This window comes from Lissotriton helveticus, chromosome 1_1 (assembly GCF_964261635.1).
Source record: "Lissotriton helveticus chromosome 1_1, aLisHel1.1, whole genome shotgun sequence".
Taxonomy (NCBI): Eukaryota; Metazoa; Chordata; class Amphibia; order Caudata; family Salamandridae; genus Lissotriton; species Lissotriton helveticus.
Window position 1 is genome coordinate 412,033,970 of NC_136057.1, and position 22,005 is coordinate 412,055,974.

General features: G+C 43.4%; 1 protein-coding gene across 2 annotated transcripts in view; it reads right to left on the minus strand.

The window, feature by feature from the left end:
• Nucleotides 1-22,005, minus strand: part of ERGIC2 (ERGIC and golgi 2) — a 278,318-nt gene that overhangs the window by 192,935 nt on the left and 63,378 nt on the right. For both annotated transcript variants that reach the window (XM_078673761.1, XM_078673762.1), the window contains exons 7-9: nt 11,292-11,332; nt 10,595-10,696; nt 4,374-4,469 (exon numbers count right to left, since the gene is read on the minus strand). In XM_078673761.1, the coding sequence (XP_078529887.1) occupies nt 4,374-4,469; nt 10,595-10,696; nt 11,292-11,332 (239 nt within the window). The remainder of the gene's footprint in view (nt 1-4,373; nt 4,470-10,594; nt 10,697-11,291; nt 11,333-22,005) is intronic.

The window sequence follows — 22,005 nt, forward strand, 5'->3', positions numbered from 1 at the left end:
GAATGGCTTATTATATCCTGCATAGTCAGCACCTTTTCAGGAGTGTGATGCCTTGTTTTGAATTTCAGTGCTATTTAATTGGCCCAGTCCTGTTCCTGTGCATTTGATGATAGAATGTTCCTTGGCTGATTCAACTGTTTTTTTGCAAGCCAGAATTTGTTAGAGTAATGCTGTCTCGCATTATGTATTAGTTTTACCCACTTCAGGGCATGGACGTGCGATCAGGAAGAGAAGTGACTGTGCTCAGTCATTTCAGTTCCTACATCCAATTATTTGCTCTCAAACGCTTTGCTTGGTCAACCCCCTATGAAAATCTACATATGCTTGCTATTGATAGACAACAGGAATTTCCGTTAGCATGCCTGAATACAAGTTTCTTTCTGGAAAATCCAATGAAGTGATGAGCAGTTAATGATAAGACATAAAAGGGGAGAGGGGTTGGCCTAACGGCTAAGGCGTTCGACCTCGGACCTGGGGATCTGGGTTCGAGTCTCGGTAACGACACCAAAAAAAAACCTGTGATTCTGGGCAAATCACTTAATCTCCCCGTGCCTAAAAAATGAAAGTGTGTCCTCATGTAACGTAACTGGTGCTATGTAAAGCGCTCTGATAACGGATTCGGTTCGGTTCTAGTTCGCGCTATATAAAACTCCGAAAAAAAAAAAAAGTAGCAAACATCTATGCATGAGAAATGCTTTTCCAGCACATAACAAGTAACAAGTTAATAACATTTTTTTTTTAATTGTTTAGCTTAAGAGTGTGCTAGCACCTTTCAGTAATAGAGTTTATTCATTCTTGATTTGGGTAAAGTTTCAAAACGTTCAGTGAACAGCCATCTCAAGAACTAACATATAAATCCTAGTATTTCGCCTTTAAAAGCAGATAAGAAGCATTATCAATACACAGGTAAGGTGGTCTGTAAATTGTGAGTAGGAATCTGTGTTAGTGTGTCTGTGCTTTTCTTGTATTTTTCCAGGCACAGAAGCTTTGTAGCAGCAATAGCAAGAGAGATTCAACATTATACAGTATTACGGTATACTGCTAACAAAAGAAAATAAACCAATTTCATGCATTTTTCCGAAAAAGGACGTTTAATAAGGCAACATCTTTCTAATAAGACGGTCGCCTTTTCCAGTCTTGTCAGATATTAGGAAAGCACTTACAATTTTAGGGAGTTCCCATCTATTCTTTCTACAATAAACCACGATTCTGAAAATAGTGTAGAGAACGGTTCCTGTATTTTTGTTTATTTGAAACTTGTGTCTCTATGAATCATTCTGTTACTCCACCTTATTCTCCAGTTTTGTGAATTTCAGACTGAGTACTCAAACAATGCTTTACAACACTTCAAAAATAAAACTATTTCAAACAGCCGATGGACGTACATTGAAACTCTAAATAATTTTTGGGGGTAGGAGTGTTAATTAAATAAGCACAAACTTTTCCCTTATTTGTTTTCACAGGCAGCTGTATTGCAACCTGTCTTGCAGTGATTTTGTTATTTCTTTATCAGATATATAGAACAAGATTGAAATTGCACCGCTGCTCATAATTCTCATCTGATGGGCAAACAATACTTATATCTAATATACATCAGAGTTCGCTCCGGTATCAACAGCAATCTTTCAACTATTTCCCTCACTATTATAAAAGGTACTAAAATCTATGTACGGAGGCCAACATGCTGAATGAAAACAACAGTCCAGTGAAGGTAAGTTAACCAAAAGCCAAGGTTACTTGCCTTGTTTCACAAGCTCTCTGTGATCATGAGCCACGGTCACTTTTAACATTAGAGGTGAGGGCGAGATTCAATTAAACGGTGTGACGATGGATCACATTTAACTTACCACAACTACAAGTCAGCTTAGTAGTAAAAGTTCGGACATACATTTTGTAGCAGCACAAAATACTGGGGCACAAGGAAAACAGGATGTGAAAATGACGTAATGCAACTCTTATAATCTTTTGGTTGCTGATGCGGATTTCAAGGAGGTCCTAACACCCCAACATCCTGCCCTCCATTACCCGTGTTCATTTAGGGTGCCCATGAAGGAAGTTTGCATTTAAAACAAACACGGTCACAAGAAGTCATGATTAAACCCAAATGGCCATTGGTCTTTGGAAAGAGGCATTGTGAGTAAACATCTGTAGTTAAGGGTTATTGAATGAGGTCCAAGCAGAGTTACAAGTTATTACAGCAAAAATGCACTCCTCCAGGAGCGAATTATCTCATACACATCACTACACACATTTCAACAAGGAAAGTATCTCATTCGTCAGCTGGTGATTCTACAGTGACTCTTTTTCCTTGGTCAGACCCTTCCTGGTTGTTTTCAGTCTACAATTACAGAGTAACTTAGCACTTTTACTGACGCATCAATGGCAAATCAGGGTACTGTGAACCAGGCAATTTGTCGGCACAACATACAAGCTATCCTTCACCTGCTTCTTTATGCTTTTTGACATCAAGAAAATGCTTCATCTTTTTTCAGGTATCCTTACAAACATGGTTGTTCAATCTCTTATTCTATTGCATCTAGACTACTATAACTCTTTATCTCATGCTGTCTGGTTGTTTATTGAAAGCCCTTGAAGTATACATACTGCCACAGCCTGTCCGATGCTTGGCATGAACAGAGGAGCTTGTATCTCAATTCACCTGGCATCTATACACTGTCTCCTACCTATTCGTAAAACACCCTTTTTCAAATATCGGTCTCTGTCTTTGTCACAAAGCTCACTATTGAGCCTCCTCTAGTTAATCGTGTATGCTTTTTCTCTGTTACAATCTAAATAGGAATTTGCCTTTCCAAGCTACCAATGGTGCATTGTACCACAATGTCACCAAGCCCGGATTGGTTGGATGGGCATGGTTAGTTTTCGTAAACTTCTGAAGATAGATCTGTTTGAGAAGCCCATGCACTAGGATTCTTTTTCAATCCTGAGAGTGTCTGCACTTAGCCTAGCACTAGGACACCCTTTATGTAGGGTAGATGATCAAACAATTGCAGATTTTCTTGCAGGAAGTGAAGTTTGTGATGAGACTCTTTCTATGATGCACTATCATATGTTTTAGGATTGTTAGAATAGCTATTTAATACAAATAATAAATCAAGAGAAATAAATATTGATGGCCCAATGGCAAAGGTTTGCCTCAAAGAATCATATTGCAACATTTACTCTATTGAAGGATATTCAGGTTTTTAAAAACCTGGGGCCATATTCCGGAAGTACCCAGAGAGCGCAACTAGCAAGGCACTTTGGTATTACAGTAGGGGGCACAGACGCTTGTGCATCCCCTTCTGTAATACAGATAGCGCTGGCGCACACAGCGCCAGCACTATAATCAGAGGGTATTACCTAATTTGCATGGAGGTGTTGGGCAGAGGGAAGGAAGCTGTCTGGAGGCGCAATGTCAGTGCGCCTTCTGATGACAGCCCTCTGAAGGAGGGGGGGGACCGATGAACCCCCCCAGACATCCACTTGCAGACGGGTGCAGTCACTCACTACACCCGCCTGCAAAGGGATGTCTAATCTCCCTTCAAAGTGCAGGCGGGTTCCCGTCTGCACTGAAACACAGAGCATATTCAAAGCAGCCGCTCTGTTTACCACATGAATGTGCGGGGAGCGCGAGTTCACGGCTGCCCTAGGAGCAGTGCACTTAACCTATTACAGCACATTTTCCTTGTTTGCGTCAGGCGCACCTATTAAAAGGTAAACAAGGCGCAAATAAGGAAAATGCACTCTGTGATATGGCCCCTGGAAACCCAGCTGCTGAGAGGCTCAACGCCGGAAAATGATAACCCACCTCTATAATGCATTTCCTTTCATCTTAAGCTAAACAGTAAGTACTATATCAACACAGATGGATGGTGGCCTTTGTACAAGACACATCTCACGTAATCTGCAGCTTAGTCTAAGTGGATTATTCTAGTAAGTAGTAAGAACAAAAAAAAACATTTTGAAGAAGGGACCATTGTACACGTTCAAGGTTACTCCCATTTCATCCCAAAAGGACAGTCAAAGAAATTTGTGAGTGTGCTCGGAATGTGTGTGGAAACCTCTCTGGATAAATTACACTGCACCATTAACCAACAAAAGGAGAAAGGCAATAAAACATCCAAGATCTTACACAATATTATTAGGAGGACTGACAAGACTAAATTCTTACTAGAGTAACCGGTTTGGTTTAAAGTTTTTCCCTCCACACGAAAACCATTTTATAGGGAATAAAAAGAATATAATGGGATAGATGCTGCTCTTTGACAGAAAATTAATTTTCTTTGGCAAAAGAGTTTATATTAGAAAAACAGGGACACGTGAAAGTACTTTGCATTCATTAAAATACTATAAAGCGTATGTAGAAAACATACTTGCCAACTGTGATGTGAAAGTTCCCTGCTACTTTGTTGACATACAGATGGCCGTGTATTCTGCATGCGTTTGGAGGTTGCACCAAAGAGTCTTCCCTAGATGAAAAAACATAGCACATTTGTTAAAACAGAACCAATGATTTACCCATGCTCAAACTACATAGTGTGCCTATTGGTAAGCGCATACCTTAGTATTTAAGAATGCTTATATTCAAGAATTTCATACTCTCAAAACACTTTTTGTTGTTAACTTGTGTTTGCACAATGTCCTATTCATATCTTCTAAATAAAATGTGCAAAGATTGGAAATTATAATAATCTCTTCAATAAGTTGATAACCTCCATATCCGACAGAGATGGTTCCAGTCTACAAGAAATGACATTATAAGAAGTCCTAAACAATGTGCTACGTTTATAATAAATAAAATAAAAAGTTCTGAAAGCGAGGCTAGTTTGAAAGCAACTTTTACAGCATCACTTCACATTCACTGATTTTAAAAGCAAATGTGTAATAATACATTTTTAAAAAAGCAGTGCAACTCAAAAAAGGGAGGTACTATGAAGAGAGGATAGTATATTTCCCCTTAACTCCCATAATGAACAGAGGGGAAAAGTAGTAAGTAGTGACCAACCCCTCTGATAGTCGATCCTTGTGTGATGCCCTTGCAACCGTCTATAAAGAGAAAGTCAATGGGATTTTTAAGGACTTTGATAGTGGGGACCCTTATCCTTCGCTATCCCATAAGGGAAACATTCTAGGCAACTGTTCCTTTCCCATTTTTTTGCCAGATAAAGGGAGTTCTTTACTTTTGCAAAGTAAATCAGGCTCACCATATGACCCTTGCCCGGGAAAAATCTTGAAGTTGGTTCCTGACATTATTGTGAGGAACCTATCTCAGATGTTTAGTATCATGTTTGCTACTGGAACCTTCCCTTCTGTCTGGAAACAGGCTTCTATCCTCCCACTTCTAAAAAAGTCCAATTTAAATACCATTGACACTGCTAATTATCGTCCCATTGCACGTTTACCTCTCCCTGCACAATTCTGTGAGAATATAATGAATTTGGAGCTATCAAAATACATTTCAAACAATCAGCTCCTAAACACCTCTCAGTATGGCTTTCGACCAGGGCATAGTACAGAAACCGCCCTGGTCAAGGCAACGGAAGAAGTGAGGTAGGAAGTAGATCGTGGAGGTTCTGCAGTTATGATTTTACTGGACCCATCTGCTGTCTTCGATACTGTTGATATTTGGCTGTCTAAATGAAATAGGGGTGAAGGTGATCGCGCTTGATATTCTCTGCTCTTTTCTCAGTGACAGATCACAAACAGTAGCATAAGGGAAATTTAGTTCCTCACCTTTCTCACTGCCATGCGGAGTCCCTCAAGGGTCGTATTTGAGCCCCACTCTTTTTAATGTTTATGCAGCGAAATTGGCCCCTCTCATTAGAAGTTTCAACCTGGAAGTAACATCTTATGCGGATGATACTCAGTTGATAATTACAGCAGCCAATAATGACTCGTCGGGCCCCTTAAAATGCCGTAATTGCATCAAGCCAATCAGTGATTGGATGAGTGGGCATCGCCTGAAGCTTAATTCAGGGAAAACCGATATCACTGTTTTCGGTAACCCCTCTCCAGCCTGGTTCACCAATTGTTGGCCTGAAATTTGCCTCAGCCTCCTTTTCCAGTCACTAAAGCAAAGAATTTGGGAGTCATTATTAATGACAACCTTAATATGAGTGCGCAGATATCAGCTATCAAGTCCTCAGACTACTAAATCTTAAAAATGATAAGAAAAATTCTTCCATTTATCCCAGATAGCCACAGAAAAACTTTAATAACTCTTCTAGTAATTCCTGGGATAGATTATTGCAATAGTATATCTAACTATTTTCAAAAACATATGCGTAGACTACAACTGGTCCAAAATGCAGTGGCGAGACCAATTCTTAAACTTCCAAAATTCCACTCCATCACACAGGGACTTCGTAAGCTTCACTGGCTTCCTATGCGCAGTCAGACTAAATTTAAAGCTGCTTAGCCCACAAAGGAATCCATAACTCAGGGCCAGACTTTCTTAGTTCAGCTTTTATGAGATGTAAACCCAACAGAGAACTCCGATCGGCCATTGCCAACCTGTTAGTTGTCCACAAATTTAAGAAGATGCAATGGGGTGGTAGAGCTATAGTCCTCAATACGATCAAACTTTAGAACTGCCTCCAACCTAATCTCAGAGCAATTCCTTCACCAACATCATTCAGGAAGGAGATTAAAACCTGGCTATTTAGCCTCTAATTATCACTCACTTGCCCTTTCAGACAGCGCCAAGACACCTTGTGGTACTCGTGCTTTAAAAATCTCTTAACATACCATAATTAGAAAGGATGCCTTTTTAAGTTTCGCCTGCACAACGATTGCGCTGTGCTTGTGAATTCTATTGTATTTAATATAATTCTTAAAAGGGACTTGCATCCTGCCCTTACTTTTCAGGTATTTGTCACTTCTTTTTCCTCTGTTTCTATTGGTTGTAGCATACTATTTCCGGTTGTTCTTTGTGTGTTTTTCTTATCAGTAGCGCATGGCCAAAGTACTCCTCTTCATCCTCTTTAGTTGAACTTTTGTTTTTAGGTATCGCATACACAGCGCTTGCGTTGCCGTGCGTGGTCTGTTAACATCGCGCCCCAATCCTTAGTTAGCGTGATCTCGACCCGAAGGTATTCAATCTCGTTACATGAGCGCATGGGGAGATTAAATGATTTGCCCAGATTGATAAGCAGACGCCAAAACTAGAAACCACATCATTAAATAGCACAATCTCGACCCGAAGGTACTCAAGCACTTTACATGAGAAAACAGGGAAATTTCATGATTTGCACAGAATCTGAGCAGACAGCGTGATTTATTTTTGTTTTGCATCGCTTTGCAGGCTCTCTATCCAAATCCAGTCTGTATTTGTTTGTGTTTGCCCTGTCCTTCCTTCAACCTCCCTTAGCTACAGACCCTACCTTCCCAACCCTCACCACTGCTTTTGTGCTTTTCCCTTTGTTTTTTGCTCCTCCATTGTCTACTTCAGTGGCTTTTATTTCTTGATTTTCTCCCAATAGACTGTTTTATTTTCAGCATAATACGCCTGCCTCCAACTTAGTTTCTTCTCTCTCCTACATGGCCCCATCCATTTTGTATACACACGTGCCCTCCCCCACTCCCCCCTCCCCCCACGGTCACCACCTCTCCCATTTATGTAGTTGGCGAGCGGTGGCTTTACTGTGTGCAAACGGCAGTCACACTATTTATTTTAAACATACTTTAATGATTGGAAATAATCTCTCTGAAATATATACACTATGAAAAGCCCTGGCGTTCTGCATCGTGTTGCTAATTTCTGCTTCAGTCACACCTAGTCAGTCCACCCCACGTCTTAATGTCAGGGTCTCTGTTCCATTACAGCCCTCGTTCCAGCCCATTTGTGCGTTTATGACCGTAAAAGCAGACAATTGCTCGTCACATTCAGGCACAGAAAAAAATAAGGGAAAAAAGCACTCCAGAAAAGGACTAAGCGGACATCTGTCCATAGCCTTCACTGGTCACCACGCCATCCAGCAGCTGGTAAGTCCTGCCATGGCCCTCTTACGGGGTTTCATTCGGTTTGGGGATTTTTCACCCCTTTCATAGTTCTGCCTCCACCATCACAGTTGCTGCAAATTTGCCAAAGAAAATGCGCCTTGTCTCCTAACTGATAATTTCTTTAGGCGAGGAATATGGAAGGGAACTTAATCTGCAGAGGACTGGGAGCAGAAAGGAAAACAGCAGCGGTGTGTGAGGCTTCAGAAATGTTGCCACCGGAGGCCAAATCACCTCTGCTGTGCCGTGGTCAAGTTAGGGGACATATCCGCCTCCGAGACCACCATTACTGAGCCTGCCCCTCTATGGGCAGACAACCCTCTATTTCTCTGGGAACAAACATTTATATAGAGCCTTCAATAGCCAAAAGTGCTTTTCCCGAGCACTGTAATTATCAAACATTACTATTGTCATTTACAATATTCTGCGTATTAGAAATCTAGGAGGGGAATGTTACCAAAACACAGGTCAACAAGATACTCAATTCGCGGAGCTATTTACCTCCATCTATGTCTTTATAGTTACCTATATTTATAGTCTGCCCATCTTCCTTCATGCATTCAGCCATAGCACCCCATCCCTCCTGTCTCTAAACCGGTCATAAAAAGCTTGGGCATGTGGCTGGATGGAGCTTTTAAATGTGGTTTTCAGGTATTAAAGCTGCTGCCATCTGTTTCGGCATACTGAGGATGCTTTGGAAGATTCTCTCTCTCCTTACCCGTACCTTTAAGAAGTTGGGAGTCCAGGTGCTTATACTTTCTTGCCTGACTAAGGCAACTCACTATATCTGAGAGAACCTAAGACCACAGTAAAGAGACTTCAGGTCCTGCAGAATTTCGCTGCTCGGACAATGCACAATGTTCCGAGACACCAATCTGCCCGGCAGGCTCTCTGCCTTTTTCAATGGCTCCCCGTTGTAAAGAGAATTGAACGTAAATCACTCTGTATTGCGAAAAGGCCTTTAATCACTTGTTCAATGCAGCCTTCCTATACCCCCAGAAGATTCCAGCGTTCCTCCAATGTCCATCTGGTCAAGGTACCGGTCATTAAGAGGGCTTAATATGGAGGACACTCTTTTGCATATAATGCACCCAAATTGTGTAAGAGCCTCACGCTTTCTCTTCATTCAATCAAAAAGGAACTTCCTTTTCGAAAAGCATGAAATATTTGGCTTTTCCAGGACGGTCCCTTCTGAGTCCCCTATCGATTCTGTGCTTCATTTTAGTGCTGGGATGCCTATGGGTAGCTATGCACTCTACAAGTGATTCATAGAATAGAATAAGCCTTGAGCTTACAAATCCATCCATTCATCCATCCACACATCCATCTAAAAAAGAAAAATCACGAATTCATCCATCAACCCACAACTTTATCCATGCAGCCAAGCAATATTAATTCATACATCCATTTATCCACCCAAACTTAATTGAGTCATCAACTCATATCATCCATACATACATAAACCCAACCACTCATGCATTAGTGCATCCACGAGCTTTCTCAGCATCCGCACATCTGCAGCGTTGTCTCTCCCTCTCGTCTCTAATCAGACAGGGCCTGCTTATAGTTGCTCCCTCTGCTTCGCAGTATATTTTCTGCATCTATCATTAGTACGAGTGTTTGCCTGTTGCACATATATAAAACTCGTTTTCCCACCTTCTGCCAAAATTGGTACCCTTTAGATCTGATTAAAACTCGTAAAACCAGCGCTGTTCTTAGTACAATGTTTCTGAACTTGTGTGCATGTTCTTCAAGGGTGTGCGTGTGGAGTTCTTGCTTGTCTTTGTATGTGCATTTCCCAGTTTGTGCATCAAACCATTTAGGCCATGTTGCACAGCAGCTCGTGCTGCTGTGTAACATGTTAAAAAAAAATTAACAAAGCTAATAGATGCCTCATAGGTGAAAGTATTGGCTTTGCCAATGCTTGTTTATTTTTGGCTATGCTCAACTCTAGTTTCTGCCTTTACTCTAACTTCCTTACTCTGCTCCGACGGAGCTACCCAAGAGCAATATATTGGGACAACTAACATGAAACTACAAAGCAGTGTTAACAAATCTTATTTTAAGGGATATGCTATGAGGTCTAACCTCCACATGAACAACACACTTTTAAGAATACTGAAATTAACTTTGTAGTTCTCAGCTACGGACATGCTACTGTTCTACCCATTATAGGAGTACAAATAAAAACAGTATTTTTCGAAAGAGTGTATTTTAAATCAAGTTATGCTTCATTCTCAGCTGGGAAAAAGAAAATTACACAATAACGTGGCCATAAGTATAAATAAATCAATAAGTTGTTTATGGACTTTCATGAAGAGCAAATACATTTCTTTTAACTTTTACTTCAAGCAACAACTAAGTGATTTCAGTCATGCAAAACAATTAGCACCACTCAAACACAAATTTCAACTTCTCAAGCTGGAAAGCTCAACAGGCTTGCAACAAAGCATGCCATGGTATGTTATGTTGATTTGTATAGCGCACTACATTAACCCGATAGGGTATCCAGGCGCTTGGGCAAGGAAGGTGTGTGGTACCAAGGCTCTTATATGAAAAGCCAGGTCTGCAAAATACAATCATGTTCCATTCTCACCTTGGCGGCAGAGCCGTTGAAGCACCTTTGATAGCACTTTTGAAAACTACATCTTGAAGAGAGTGCTCCTCCTGCAGGCGATTCTGAATTACCTGCAGCATTCTGAAGACAATTAAATAAATAAGCAACACAGCGGTAATACAGGTGCTCTGTCTAGGTGCATATGTAACAGCTATCCTACCACAAAAAGCCGAACATTTTCCACACATAAAAAAGCAGACCAAAACGATAAAGCTCAAAACTAAATAATAAATAAAGTGGCAGAAAATCAAGAAAAACTTTAAATAACGATGTAATTTTTCAATAAATAAGACTAAACAGATTCCTGAATAGAAGATGTCAGGTGTTCAAAAGATACATTTTTTTTCCAATAATATGAAAAATAAAAAAAGGAGCCCATTTTTTATGTTGGTCCCAGACTACAAAGGCACAGACAAGCTATAAGAAAAACGTTAACATTTTTTTTAAAAAAAACATCAAAATGGAGCGCAGCCCAGAGTAATTAACAGTAGCGGAGATTATTCAAGCATTTACTTTCATGCTGCCCTTTATATACTGCTACGCTACATACATTTTCATTCATTCAGGAACAAAAAATAGGAATCTTCAAGAATCTCTTTTGCATAAATAAGTACAAAATCTAAAACAGGTTATTTAACTTCAGCTGCTACCCACAATACTTAAACATGCTGCATACCTCAGCCACTGTCTCTGCTGGGGCGAAAGATCAAATATTACCTGTAAAAGAAAAAATAAATGGCAAATAATAAGGACGTTGCAAAATCATTTTAGCAGACTTTCTTTTATTTCTGCCAAAAGAAATATAGTCCATAAAGACCACAAGGCTGGGCACCCAACTAACATCTTCAAATGTAGTCCAAACTCAGAATGGGGTATCGGGGAAAGAATGAAGGGGACAAACGTGACGTTTCACTGTCAGACTTACACAACCACATTTTAGTGGGTCTAAATTACCAAACCAACTTCCGGACATGCTAGCTTTGCCAATGGTTTTTAGCGGTGCTGTCTAGCATCCCTTGCTTAAGGTGTACAGCAGTGGTCTTCAAACTTAAACACAGGCCCCAGGGAGAATTTTCTGAGGGAACACGAATATAGGACTGAACCATTCTCCACATCTCTTCCCAATAATGCCTGCTAGTCTTAGCAGGTATGCCCCATCTCTGATCCCAGCCCCATCATTAATCAGAACACACCTCCCTCGTACTGCCTATGTCACCTGTAGGAGAGTAGGGTCTGCTATCCTATGGTCACCCCAAATTTTTGCTTTTTGCTTCACTGGTTTGCGACTACTGAGGCTGTGGGTCTGCTAATCAGACCCCCAGCCTGCTGTTCTCTCTATAAATTATTGATACATGTGCTATAGGTACATACCACAATTGGAAAAGGACTCCTTGTTAGCCCCTGTACCATGCACTAAAGGTGCTCAGGGCATAGGTGCCACCAAGGCCTACCAGGGGCTGCAGCATATCTTTTGCCACCCCTGGCAGGTTCTTAAATTGACACAACTGGCTGATCACTCAGCTGGGGCAAGATGGTGTAATCACCTCTTGCTTAGATATAGTATACCTATATCTAAACCTATATCTGGACACATATAAACCTGTGAGCCACTCCTATGGAAGGCCTTATCAATTCTGGAGGCAGAGTGCGTGGTTTAATGTGAGATAGAGCTCTAGCATGAGCTGAGCCTGTTTGCAGCCGTCGGGAACAAATCCCTAAGCTGTTTCAGGTTAATGCCACACCATATACTATTAAGTGCATTATAATCCTCGCGGTTATATAGCAACTTTGGTTTGGCTTTATCAAAACACGTCGTGTAAGGTGTCATACGATTTGGAATACTATCTTCTCGCCAGTTCTGGCGACGGGGATAGCATTCCACCCCTCTAGAGGGAGAAGACATGTTACTTTACTGAAATGCGGTTAATTTCTAAAAGAGACTCAGATCCACAAAATGGATGCTTCTGCCACAGACACAAGTCTGACCCCCTGAAGCTGACCGAAACTCAGCCAAAGGGGCCTGGACAAAGGGTTTCCTGTCGCAGGGAGGTGTCACACCACCCCAGACAGGAGTTAGTGGATGGTAGCAGGGAAGTTTGAAAGAAACCAGACACTGCATGGGGAGCACAAGGCTGCCCCTTCCATAATCCGGTCAAACCGGTTCTGGGGCACAACAGCCCCAGTCCCAGCGCGGCCTGGATCAAAGGAAAGGGGTGTATCCACCCCCTTCCTGGGTCCCACCCATAGGAGGGGACCTAGCAGGTAATCCAGCCCCCCAGATTCGAATAAGAGTGGGAGCAGTGCCAATGCACTTCAGATTATCCTGATGAAACATAAGAAACGAAACTCTGGACCCTTCGACATCCTACTCAACGTAGAAGACTGAAGAATCTCCCTTGTGGTCAAGGAGTGACCACCCTGTGCAATCAGGCACCATCCAGCCATCAACGTCTGCTTTGTTGCAGTTCCCGCCGGAACTCGAGCGACAGAGATCGACGAGATCAAGCTTGCCTGCCTTCTAACAGCCCGATCCACAGTCCCTGAAGAGTTGGGACCCGTGGAGGCGACCGGAAGCGTGGGGCACGCCATCTTGAAAAGACCACGAGACGCTGACCGTGCAGCCCACGAGTGACCCTCGAAGCTGTACACCGGGGTTTGAGAAGCCCCAACCCTGAGCCACTCTTGCACCGAAGTTCAGCCCTCCACACTCGACGAGTGCGGCGTGGGGCCCTTCTGCTTCTTTTGGCTCAACGCGTTGGCCCGGTCACTTGCCAGCTGGCTTGTGGCCCCTGTGCCGACGAAAACCGAAATACGACTTGTGATTCTGGTTGCTCCAGATTTACACCAGCTCCCCTGAAAAGGAGCCCCCACTCTGTCCCTCCTGGTCCGAGTGAGAAGCAATCTTCCAGTTCCGCGTGGATTGCTTTTGCCAAGTGTTGTTTGCTCCAATCTCGAAGCCGACAGCGCCGACGGCGAGAGCATTCGTGGGACAGATCGTGACCCGCTCCTGGACGTCGTAGATGCCCCAGAGCCCACGTGACAGCGGAGAGAAGCTCCTCGACAACCAACTGATTGCGCCCGACATTGCCTGGTTCCATCCTGGTTCCACCCTGGTCACTGCTGAGTGACCCAGACTCTGTCCCCTCTGCTTTCAGGTACTTTTCGACTTCGATCCACCCTTGGATCCCACCGGACACTTCTCCTTCACAGCGCCTGCAGCCTCTTCAGCTTCAAGCACCAAGAACCAGCGTGACGAAACCCGACACTACTTCGACCCTGTGCACCCGCTTCCTGTGGGTGAGGTAACATTGCAACGCCGGTGTTCCCACACTGGTACACACCTCTAGGGTCTGTGTCTTAAGTTTTGTCTTTCTAGGTTCAGCGGAAGTGTCCTAAAACTCTATTTGTGTAACTTTTACGCACCATTGACTTGCATTGGTGCATGCATGTGCTTTCAGCACTGCACCCGAATCCCGCGGGCTTTTTCCCGACTTCAGCATTGCTTGTCCCGACTGCTCCCAGCGATTCCCTAGGCCGTAGGCCTAACCACTGTTCGATTGGTATCTCTTATACCACTTTCTTAGTATATTAATTGTGCAACTTTGTATGTTATACTGTGCTTTTGATTTAACGTTTGTGCCCCTTTGTTCATAAAGAATACTGGGGATTATTTTAAGTAATAAATACATATATTTTTATAATATATACTTGTGTGGTGTCCTTTCATTTGATATTACAGGACTGTGATTGGTAAAACAGCTCGCTTAACACGACCTCTTGAGTTAAGCCTTTAAGGCTGCTTAGTCTATGCTACCATTAAGATAGCTTGTCTACAAGGTTGACTTACAACCAGACACCATAAGGGAAAGCTTGGACTGATACAAGGTGGTTCCAGAATTGGAAACATCATATATCAGGCCAACTTCTCACATCACCGTACAGGTATCTCACACTGCCCTCTCTCCCGTCAAAGTTATCTTCTCATAGGTCAGTATCCACCTTTGCTGTCACGGAGTACTTCTCCCAAAACTGGCCTTCTCTCATGTCAACCTCTCTGCTGACCCTTCACTGACCCTTCATCCAGTCAATCTTCACTTCTCTTATCAGTTAATACCTCACATCTCACTGCCTACCTCTCCTGTAGGGCAGTGGCCCCACTTACTAAGCAGCATCCACTTCTGTAAATGTTCCCCCTCTGGTCAGTGTCCACCTTCTCTGTTTTTACCTACATCCTCCATCAATCCCCATGCCTCTTGTCAATGTCCACTTCTACAGCTAGTGTCCTACGGTACCTTGCTTCTCCGGCCAATGCTCACCTCTCCTAGCAAACCATCCATATTCTCATTCTTTTCCCTATAATTTAAATTTCTCTCGTCTCTCTCTCTCACAGTACATCAATTCTGCCAGTTTCGGAGGAGCCAAGATGGCGATCGGGACGGACGCGTAGGCTCCCGGCTCAGTGAACCTCCGAGCCCCGCACGACTCTCCTGTCATCATCCTGATATTGCGCCTCAATTTGGTGTTGGGGTGTGAGCGCTGGAACCGATAGCGCGATCCCGAGATCCCTGCCGACCCCATACCCGGAGAAATCGGCGACGGCAATCAGCGGCCCTGAAAGACTCTGGCACCGGGGCGTCTGCGGCTAAATATGGCCGGGAGCTGATGCAACAACAGCGGCAATCTGTTCTGGGGCGGAGTCGGTCTACTGGAGCGCAGTGTCCATCGGTCGGATTTTCACCACAGGCATCCTGCTTGACAAGCAACGCGGCCGTGGAGCACCCCCGAAGCGTTGGCCTGGTGGGAACTTTCTATATATGAGGAGCGCAGATGGTAGCTGCTCCGACGCTGCTTAGGATTCGGCCCGGTTCTTGCGGGCCGCTCCCGAATTTTCAGCTGGCGCTGAACCGGAGCGCAGATGACCGCTGCAGGAGACCGTTCCTTGGGGGTCTGCCTTCCCTGTCTCCGCGAATCGGATAGTTGTCGCATCGAGCTGGACTCGCCTTTGACAGATTCCCAGTCCCCATTTGCGATGGAAACACCAGAATGCCGCGTGGATGAGATGGAGAATGCCATCCTGGCTACCGGGGTACAGCAAGAGGTGGAGTGTGTACAGTTATGTGGCGCTACGGTATGTGAGAAAAGGGCTACGCTGTTCTGCGGTGACATCCTTGCTGCGATTGGTGCCTTTCGATCTGCCTGGGAACATTGTTCCCGTGAGCTGGGGAAGAAGCTGGATGATATCACGCTCATGCTGGGGCGCTTGCGGTCGGACGACTTCTTGGTGCACGAGGATCTGCCCCGAACTGTCTCCGAGGGGGGTACCGTGACCGCCAGTGTATGCGGAGGGGTACGGGTGCTACTGGACTATGCTGTGAATCGTGGACAGCTATCCGTGGCTTTGGACTATTCTGATGGCTCCCTTTCACGACTGTTGTTGATGGCTCCGTACGCTGCTCCGCTACCGACGTCCATTGCTTTGTCACAGCGACGGCTGGTTCCCGTGCCTGCTTCTTCCGTTTTTGTCCTCGCATCCTTGCTGTGGAATACATGTCCCGGGACTGTCTTGGGGAAGATGGCCGTATGGGCCGATGAATCTGCTGGTGGCCAGCGACGTCCATCTTGTATGCTCGTGTTGCTCTCCGGCCTTGCTTGGACACTTTGTTTCCTTATATCGGCTGATGCGGGAATCGATTGGCAGACGTGCCTCCGGGGACTTGTAAGGACTGGCCAAGGATAAGTTGTCTCCCTTAAAATGTTGACAATTAGGTGGCTGGCGGGGATGGGGGGCACGTGTTATTCTGTTACGCTTAGTAGTGCAATATGTTGATAATTCTCCCCATTATTGATTGATCCGATCGATTACTGTTGTGGATTATGCATCTTGGGGAGGGGGGTATTTTGCGGGAGGGGGTGGCCGGGAGCCAGTACGGATGGCCCTCCCCCAGTTTTAAAAAATATTAAAAACTAACTTTTTTCCTTCTCTTTCTGTGACTAAATTTCGGGTATTTTTCGTGGGCGACAGGCACGCTGCTAGGGGGGGGGTAGGCCGTAGCCTCTGCAGGGGTGCAGGGTGGGGGGTTGGAAGTGTTTTTTTTTTGTTTTGTCCTTTCTCAGTTTCTATGGGCCTCCTTTTTGTCGTTTCTCTTTTCTTTTTCTTTGTCTTCTTTATCTTTTCTTTCCTTTCCGGGTCAGCATGACGGTTAGACATTGCGCTTTTTGTTGTTTTTCATCCTGATAAAGTATACTATACCACCGATACTCCGATTATGATTCTCCGCTCTGTTGATATTCGGTTGTGTGCATCACACGCTATATGTCCTTGGTTGATCGTATTGCATTTGATCCTTTTTATTTTGTATTATTAAAATTAACCTTCTTACATCCTGTAACTCAACGGTCACGTTAAACTGGAGTACTATTTTGGGGAAATTGTCGTATTTTGTACTGGGGAGACTGCTGAGTGACTTTATTATTGACGGGTACGCTGAAAATGGCTTTCGAGGCCGGCCAGGGTGGTTGTAGGCCCGTACATGTATGCTATTGATGCACAATAAAGGTTTTTCACAAAAAAAAAAATTCTGCCAGTTTCCTATCTCCAGTCGCTGTCCACCTAACTTTCACCGCCCTGCTCACCTGCCAGTGCCTACTTTCACTTCTGCTGTTCGACCTCTCCTCAATCCTCATTTGAGCTCAGCTTTTCAATACTCTTCCCCCACCCTTGCCCTCTCTTCTTGCCTCGAAATTCAGAAAACCAAAGCAAAAAGCACGTGCCAAAATTAAATATTTTGGCTTGATTTAAAGCTCACTACCAACATTAGCTATGTCACCTGTAACTAGCGCCTTGAGGCAAACGAGGCCTCTGCGCATAATGTGTAGAAGTTAGACACAACCAGTATAAGTCTGGCATGTCTACACAGTAAAGGGATACAAGTGCTACTGCACAGGCTGGAGCATCTCATCTACTTTACAAAAGGGCTGATTTATGCATGAAACTCACAATCCACTATTTGGCTTGAGGATGAGGTCGAAATCCACGATGATGTTTATGAAACCAGAACATACACAGCTTCCAAATTCATAGGCTAGACTCTTGGGGCCAGATGTACGACCTGCCAATAGTCTTGGACACTGTTTGCGACTCCCAATGGGGACGCAAAATGTGATGCTCATGAATATTAATGAGCCACTCGCATTTTGCGACACAATTTGGAATGGCAGGCCCTGCCAGGGATGGTGGCCTGCTGGGGTAAGCAGACCACCATGTCTGGGACTACTTTTAAATATAGAAGCGTTTTATTTTTAAATGCAGCAGCTTTCCCTAAAGAAAAACAGGATGCATTAAAAAGAAGAAACGTTTTTGTTTAATTTTTTAAGGGCAGGTAGTGGTCCCTGGGACCATTGCGTGCCCTTGCAAAATTATTTTGCATGGATTTGCAAAGGGGAATGCATTACCACCTACTTAAAGTAGGTGGTAATTTGCGAGTGTCTTGCAACTGCAATTGCGGTTGCAAAACATTCGTACATGGCTATGGAGTCGCTATTTGGAAGGGAATGGGAATGCCCCTTCCAAACACAGAGTCGCAAAACAGTATTTTGTGAGTCGCAATTTATTTGCAACTTGTAAAATACTGTTTGTACATGAGCCCATGGTTTTTAGCGTGTGCACGCTAAAACCAGTCATACATATGAACCTTAGCCCCTGTAGTGACTTGAATTAGGTTTCCCAAGTCCAGAAAATAAGTATGGATTACATCAAGGACCTCCTAGACAACAAACAGTATTGGGTGGAAGACTACATGTAGGGGCATCCACCACCATTTATCTCAGAAAGGAAAGGAAGAGAACAGTAGAACCATTTCTACACAAAGGGCAATAAGAAAATCTAACATTAGCAGGTTTATAATATAACAGGGCTATGATGCGAGACTATTTTGATGCTTTCTTTCTCATAGCCAGCTTGGCCATTGATACCTCTGTGGGGGACCTGGACTCACAACCAGTCTGAATACGTTGTCCGTATCTGAGAAGGACACCTCATTTTAATCAACTGGCCCACAGGAAGACTGACAGAAGACCAACCAAGCGAGTAGCATTCAGCAACCTCTGAAAATCCGCAAATTGCTTAGAAGTAAAGTCAAAGGAAGTTCATTTGGAAGCAGTTGATTCAGAATTAAATCACTTGTGCGGTTGGTCTTGGAAAGCATGGATAGCTTGAATCTTGCTTTCCCTTGCACCAAAGCTTTTGAAGGGATGTGAACACGAAGGGGATGTGGAGAGGAGGTGCCACCAAGGGGACGTTTTAGATGCACCATCATACTCGCAATCACTTAGCAGGATTCTCCTTATTGATTCCAGATATCTAGGTCCCGAGGTACAAATAAAGGCATAGTTCCCTTATAATGCGACAACATTAATGGACGAGCTTCATTTTTTATGGTTTTGCTGCTTAGCTACAGTTGCACCAATGCCCAAACAAACCTACGCCAAAATGTGAGCAACTACCTACAAAGATTCCATTGCTTGTATATCACAAATTCACAGGGATATTTTTCATAGACTAAAATTATTTGTGCTAATTATAATTAAGATGCTTAAAGAAAATTATATGGCCATTTAACACGAGCTTTAGAAAAAATACTATATTTTGAAGTCCATCTGATGCTATGATTCCTAGTCTCTCTCTCCGCACAGTACACGAACCAAGAGAGATGGGGAGCAGTGCAGACAGCAGGGGAGGGAAGTGGAAAGAGACTTTGGAAGAAGTTGATTAGGATGAAGACAAGAAAAATACTTCAAGTGTCAGCTACCCTCCTATAGTACTATATAAACAAACGACAATTAAAAAAAAGATAATCTTTAAGGAAGATACCTGGCTGCGGTAAGTGGTTGATCTTGCATACCACTGCTATCCGTATCCTATAATCCAGAAGCTTAACCGAGAAGCCAGGGAGCTTTAGAAGTGATCAGGTGGAAAATACCCAACATCTTCATAAGATTGACCTTAAAATATTTTTCAAACTGAAGAGAACCTGGAGGAAGTATGAAGGGCACTGGAGAAAGTTGTGAATTCAGTAGGTAGGATTTTCTGGTTCATCCCACTCAGGCATGTTGCAACAAGAAGCAAAGCTTCAAGGGGTCATGGTGGAGAGGGTATTCAGATTTGGGACTGTGGCACTCAGCCTTGACACAGTGGAAGAATCGGAGCACTAAAAATCGACCAAGTACGACCAAACAGAAAGCAAAGATGGGAAGAACACCCAAGAGATGAGAGGACTAAGGTGATGTTTCAGGTATTCAGTTATCACAGATTTTGGTTAAAAAAGCCAAGGCCATATTCTAATGCAAAACAAGAATATGTACATAGGTTAGAACCTGTGCACACAGTCTTCTATGTTAAGTAGAAATTGTTATGCTGGGACGATTCGGTCTAATAACTCAAGGCTGCTTACAATACTTAGTATGTAGTACGCAGTACGCAGAATCTTTGCCCTGCTGGAAACTTTTTGTGCAGTACCAATAAACCTGTGTTGAACATAATGAACACAAGTCATCAACTGTCACCTGCACACAGTTAATCTTCAACCCAAAAAATGTATAACGTGTTGAATAACTCTACACACACTCATTAAAATTAATTATCATCTTTAAGAATAATGTTATGGCCCTTTAACAGCAGCAGCAGACACATTATTTTGAAGACCATCTGATGTTGCATGTGGATCCCTGGTCTCGCTCTGCACAGTACATGAACAAAAAGATACATGAAATTCGAAGCAGGTAGAGGAAGAGGGCAAAGAAGGGAGAGAGAGACGGGGAGCAGAGCAGTCATACAGGAGAAGTGGAGAGGGAGTTAGGGCATACGAAAACAGGCAGAGAGGGGGCGGTGAAAACAGAAAAGGTAAAGCAAAGAAAGAATTGAAGCTTAGAGAGAAAGAATAAGAGCAACAAAGAAAAAGAGATAGAGGCACAGAGAATGAGACACAGACAGATATAGGGAGAAGGGGTGAGGGAAATGGGCCATCTGTTTGCTTTGTCTCCATGTTACCCCGAAAGGAACTGATGCCCACTAACACAACATGTAGAATGCAGGTCAAAAGAGTTTATCAACTAATAGCTAAGATAGTTTGACACAGCGGAGAGGGAGCTTTATTCCAATAATGAATGAGATTCTGCTAAACGTAAGGACTCACAAAACAAGATGGAGCCATACTAAACTTCAGGTTTACCATTGCTTAAAAGTATAATGAAGACGGAGGACAATCTAGGCAAGCTTACCAATGACTAAACAATGTACAGAAAGCAAAATGTGAATGAGGAGCACAACAATACTTTCAAAGCAGGTTAAAACAGGCTGCAGCACTTCAGGGAATCTAGACAAAAACTGCATTGAAAATAGAAAGCATATTTACATGACTGCACCAAGCAATATTTCACAAGGATTGATTCATTTCCTGATGGTTTAGGGGTTAAGGAGGGGCACATCTGGACATAGAGAGTACACTGAGGGCAGCACCAGAGTGCTTACAACATTTACTAACAAAGAGGGCACTGCTTTACAACATTTACTAATAAAGAATGCACCACAAGAGGCATAGAAAATGTATGTGTCAGCATATGAGTGTGTGAGACAGTCCTAGGTGTGACAAAGTGTGGGTATTTTGGATGAATCAGATTGTGTTTATTAGAGTGAGATAATACAGATATTTAAGAAATCTATGTTCAAAAGATGGGCTTAAAAAAAAAAATGCTGGACATGCCCAGTGCAGGTGTCCTCGTGAACAGAAGGATGAGTTTGCAAAGGACTGTGTGGATATGTAAATATCATACAGAGAGACTTCGACCAATCCAATGCCTCTTGTTTTGCAGGACTAGGCTAAATGTCTGGACAGTGCGAGCTCTCCAAAATGGTGTATTTGGAGTGCAATGCAACAGGACACTGGGGGATGCAGACAATGCAGCACAGGGATTTGGGATACTAAGGGTTTCGAAGTAGCAGTGCAGCATGCACCTCAGCACAGCAGCTCATCATCTTGCTCCACCGCACCTACAGCAGAACCAGGCGTTGCAAGTGTCCTCCAAGGGTGCAGAGGAAAACAACATGGCTTATATTCCTGCCAAAGAGCTGCCGTGATCAACATGGAACCACCACCTTCCCACTGCTGGTCCTGTCAGCAGAGATTTCATGGACTAAATAACTGAAGAGCAGCTGCAATTGCAATCCTTTTTTGCCAATAAAAGCTGAAAAGGATAGGTAAACTAATGCAATACTCCTGGGAGCTGAGCAAAAACGTGAAAAACACTTCAAACAAGCAACAGTTGAAGGTGCCTGACCAAAAGAAATTATTTAAACTTAAAGGTGCTCAACCAAAGCCACTACTGCATTTTCTTGA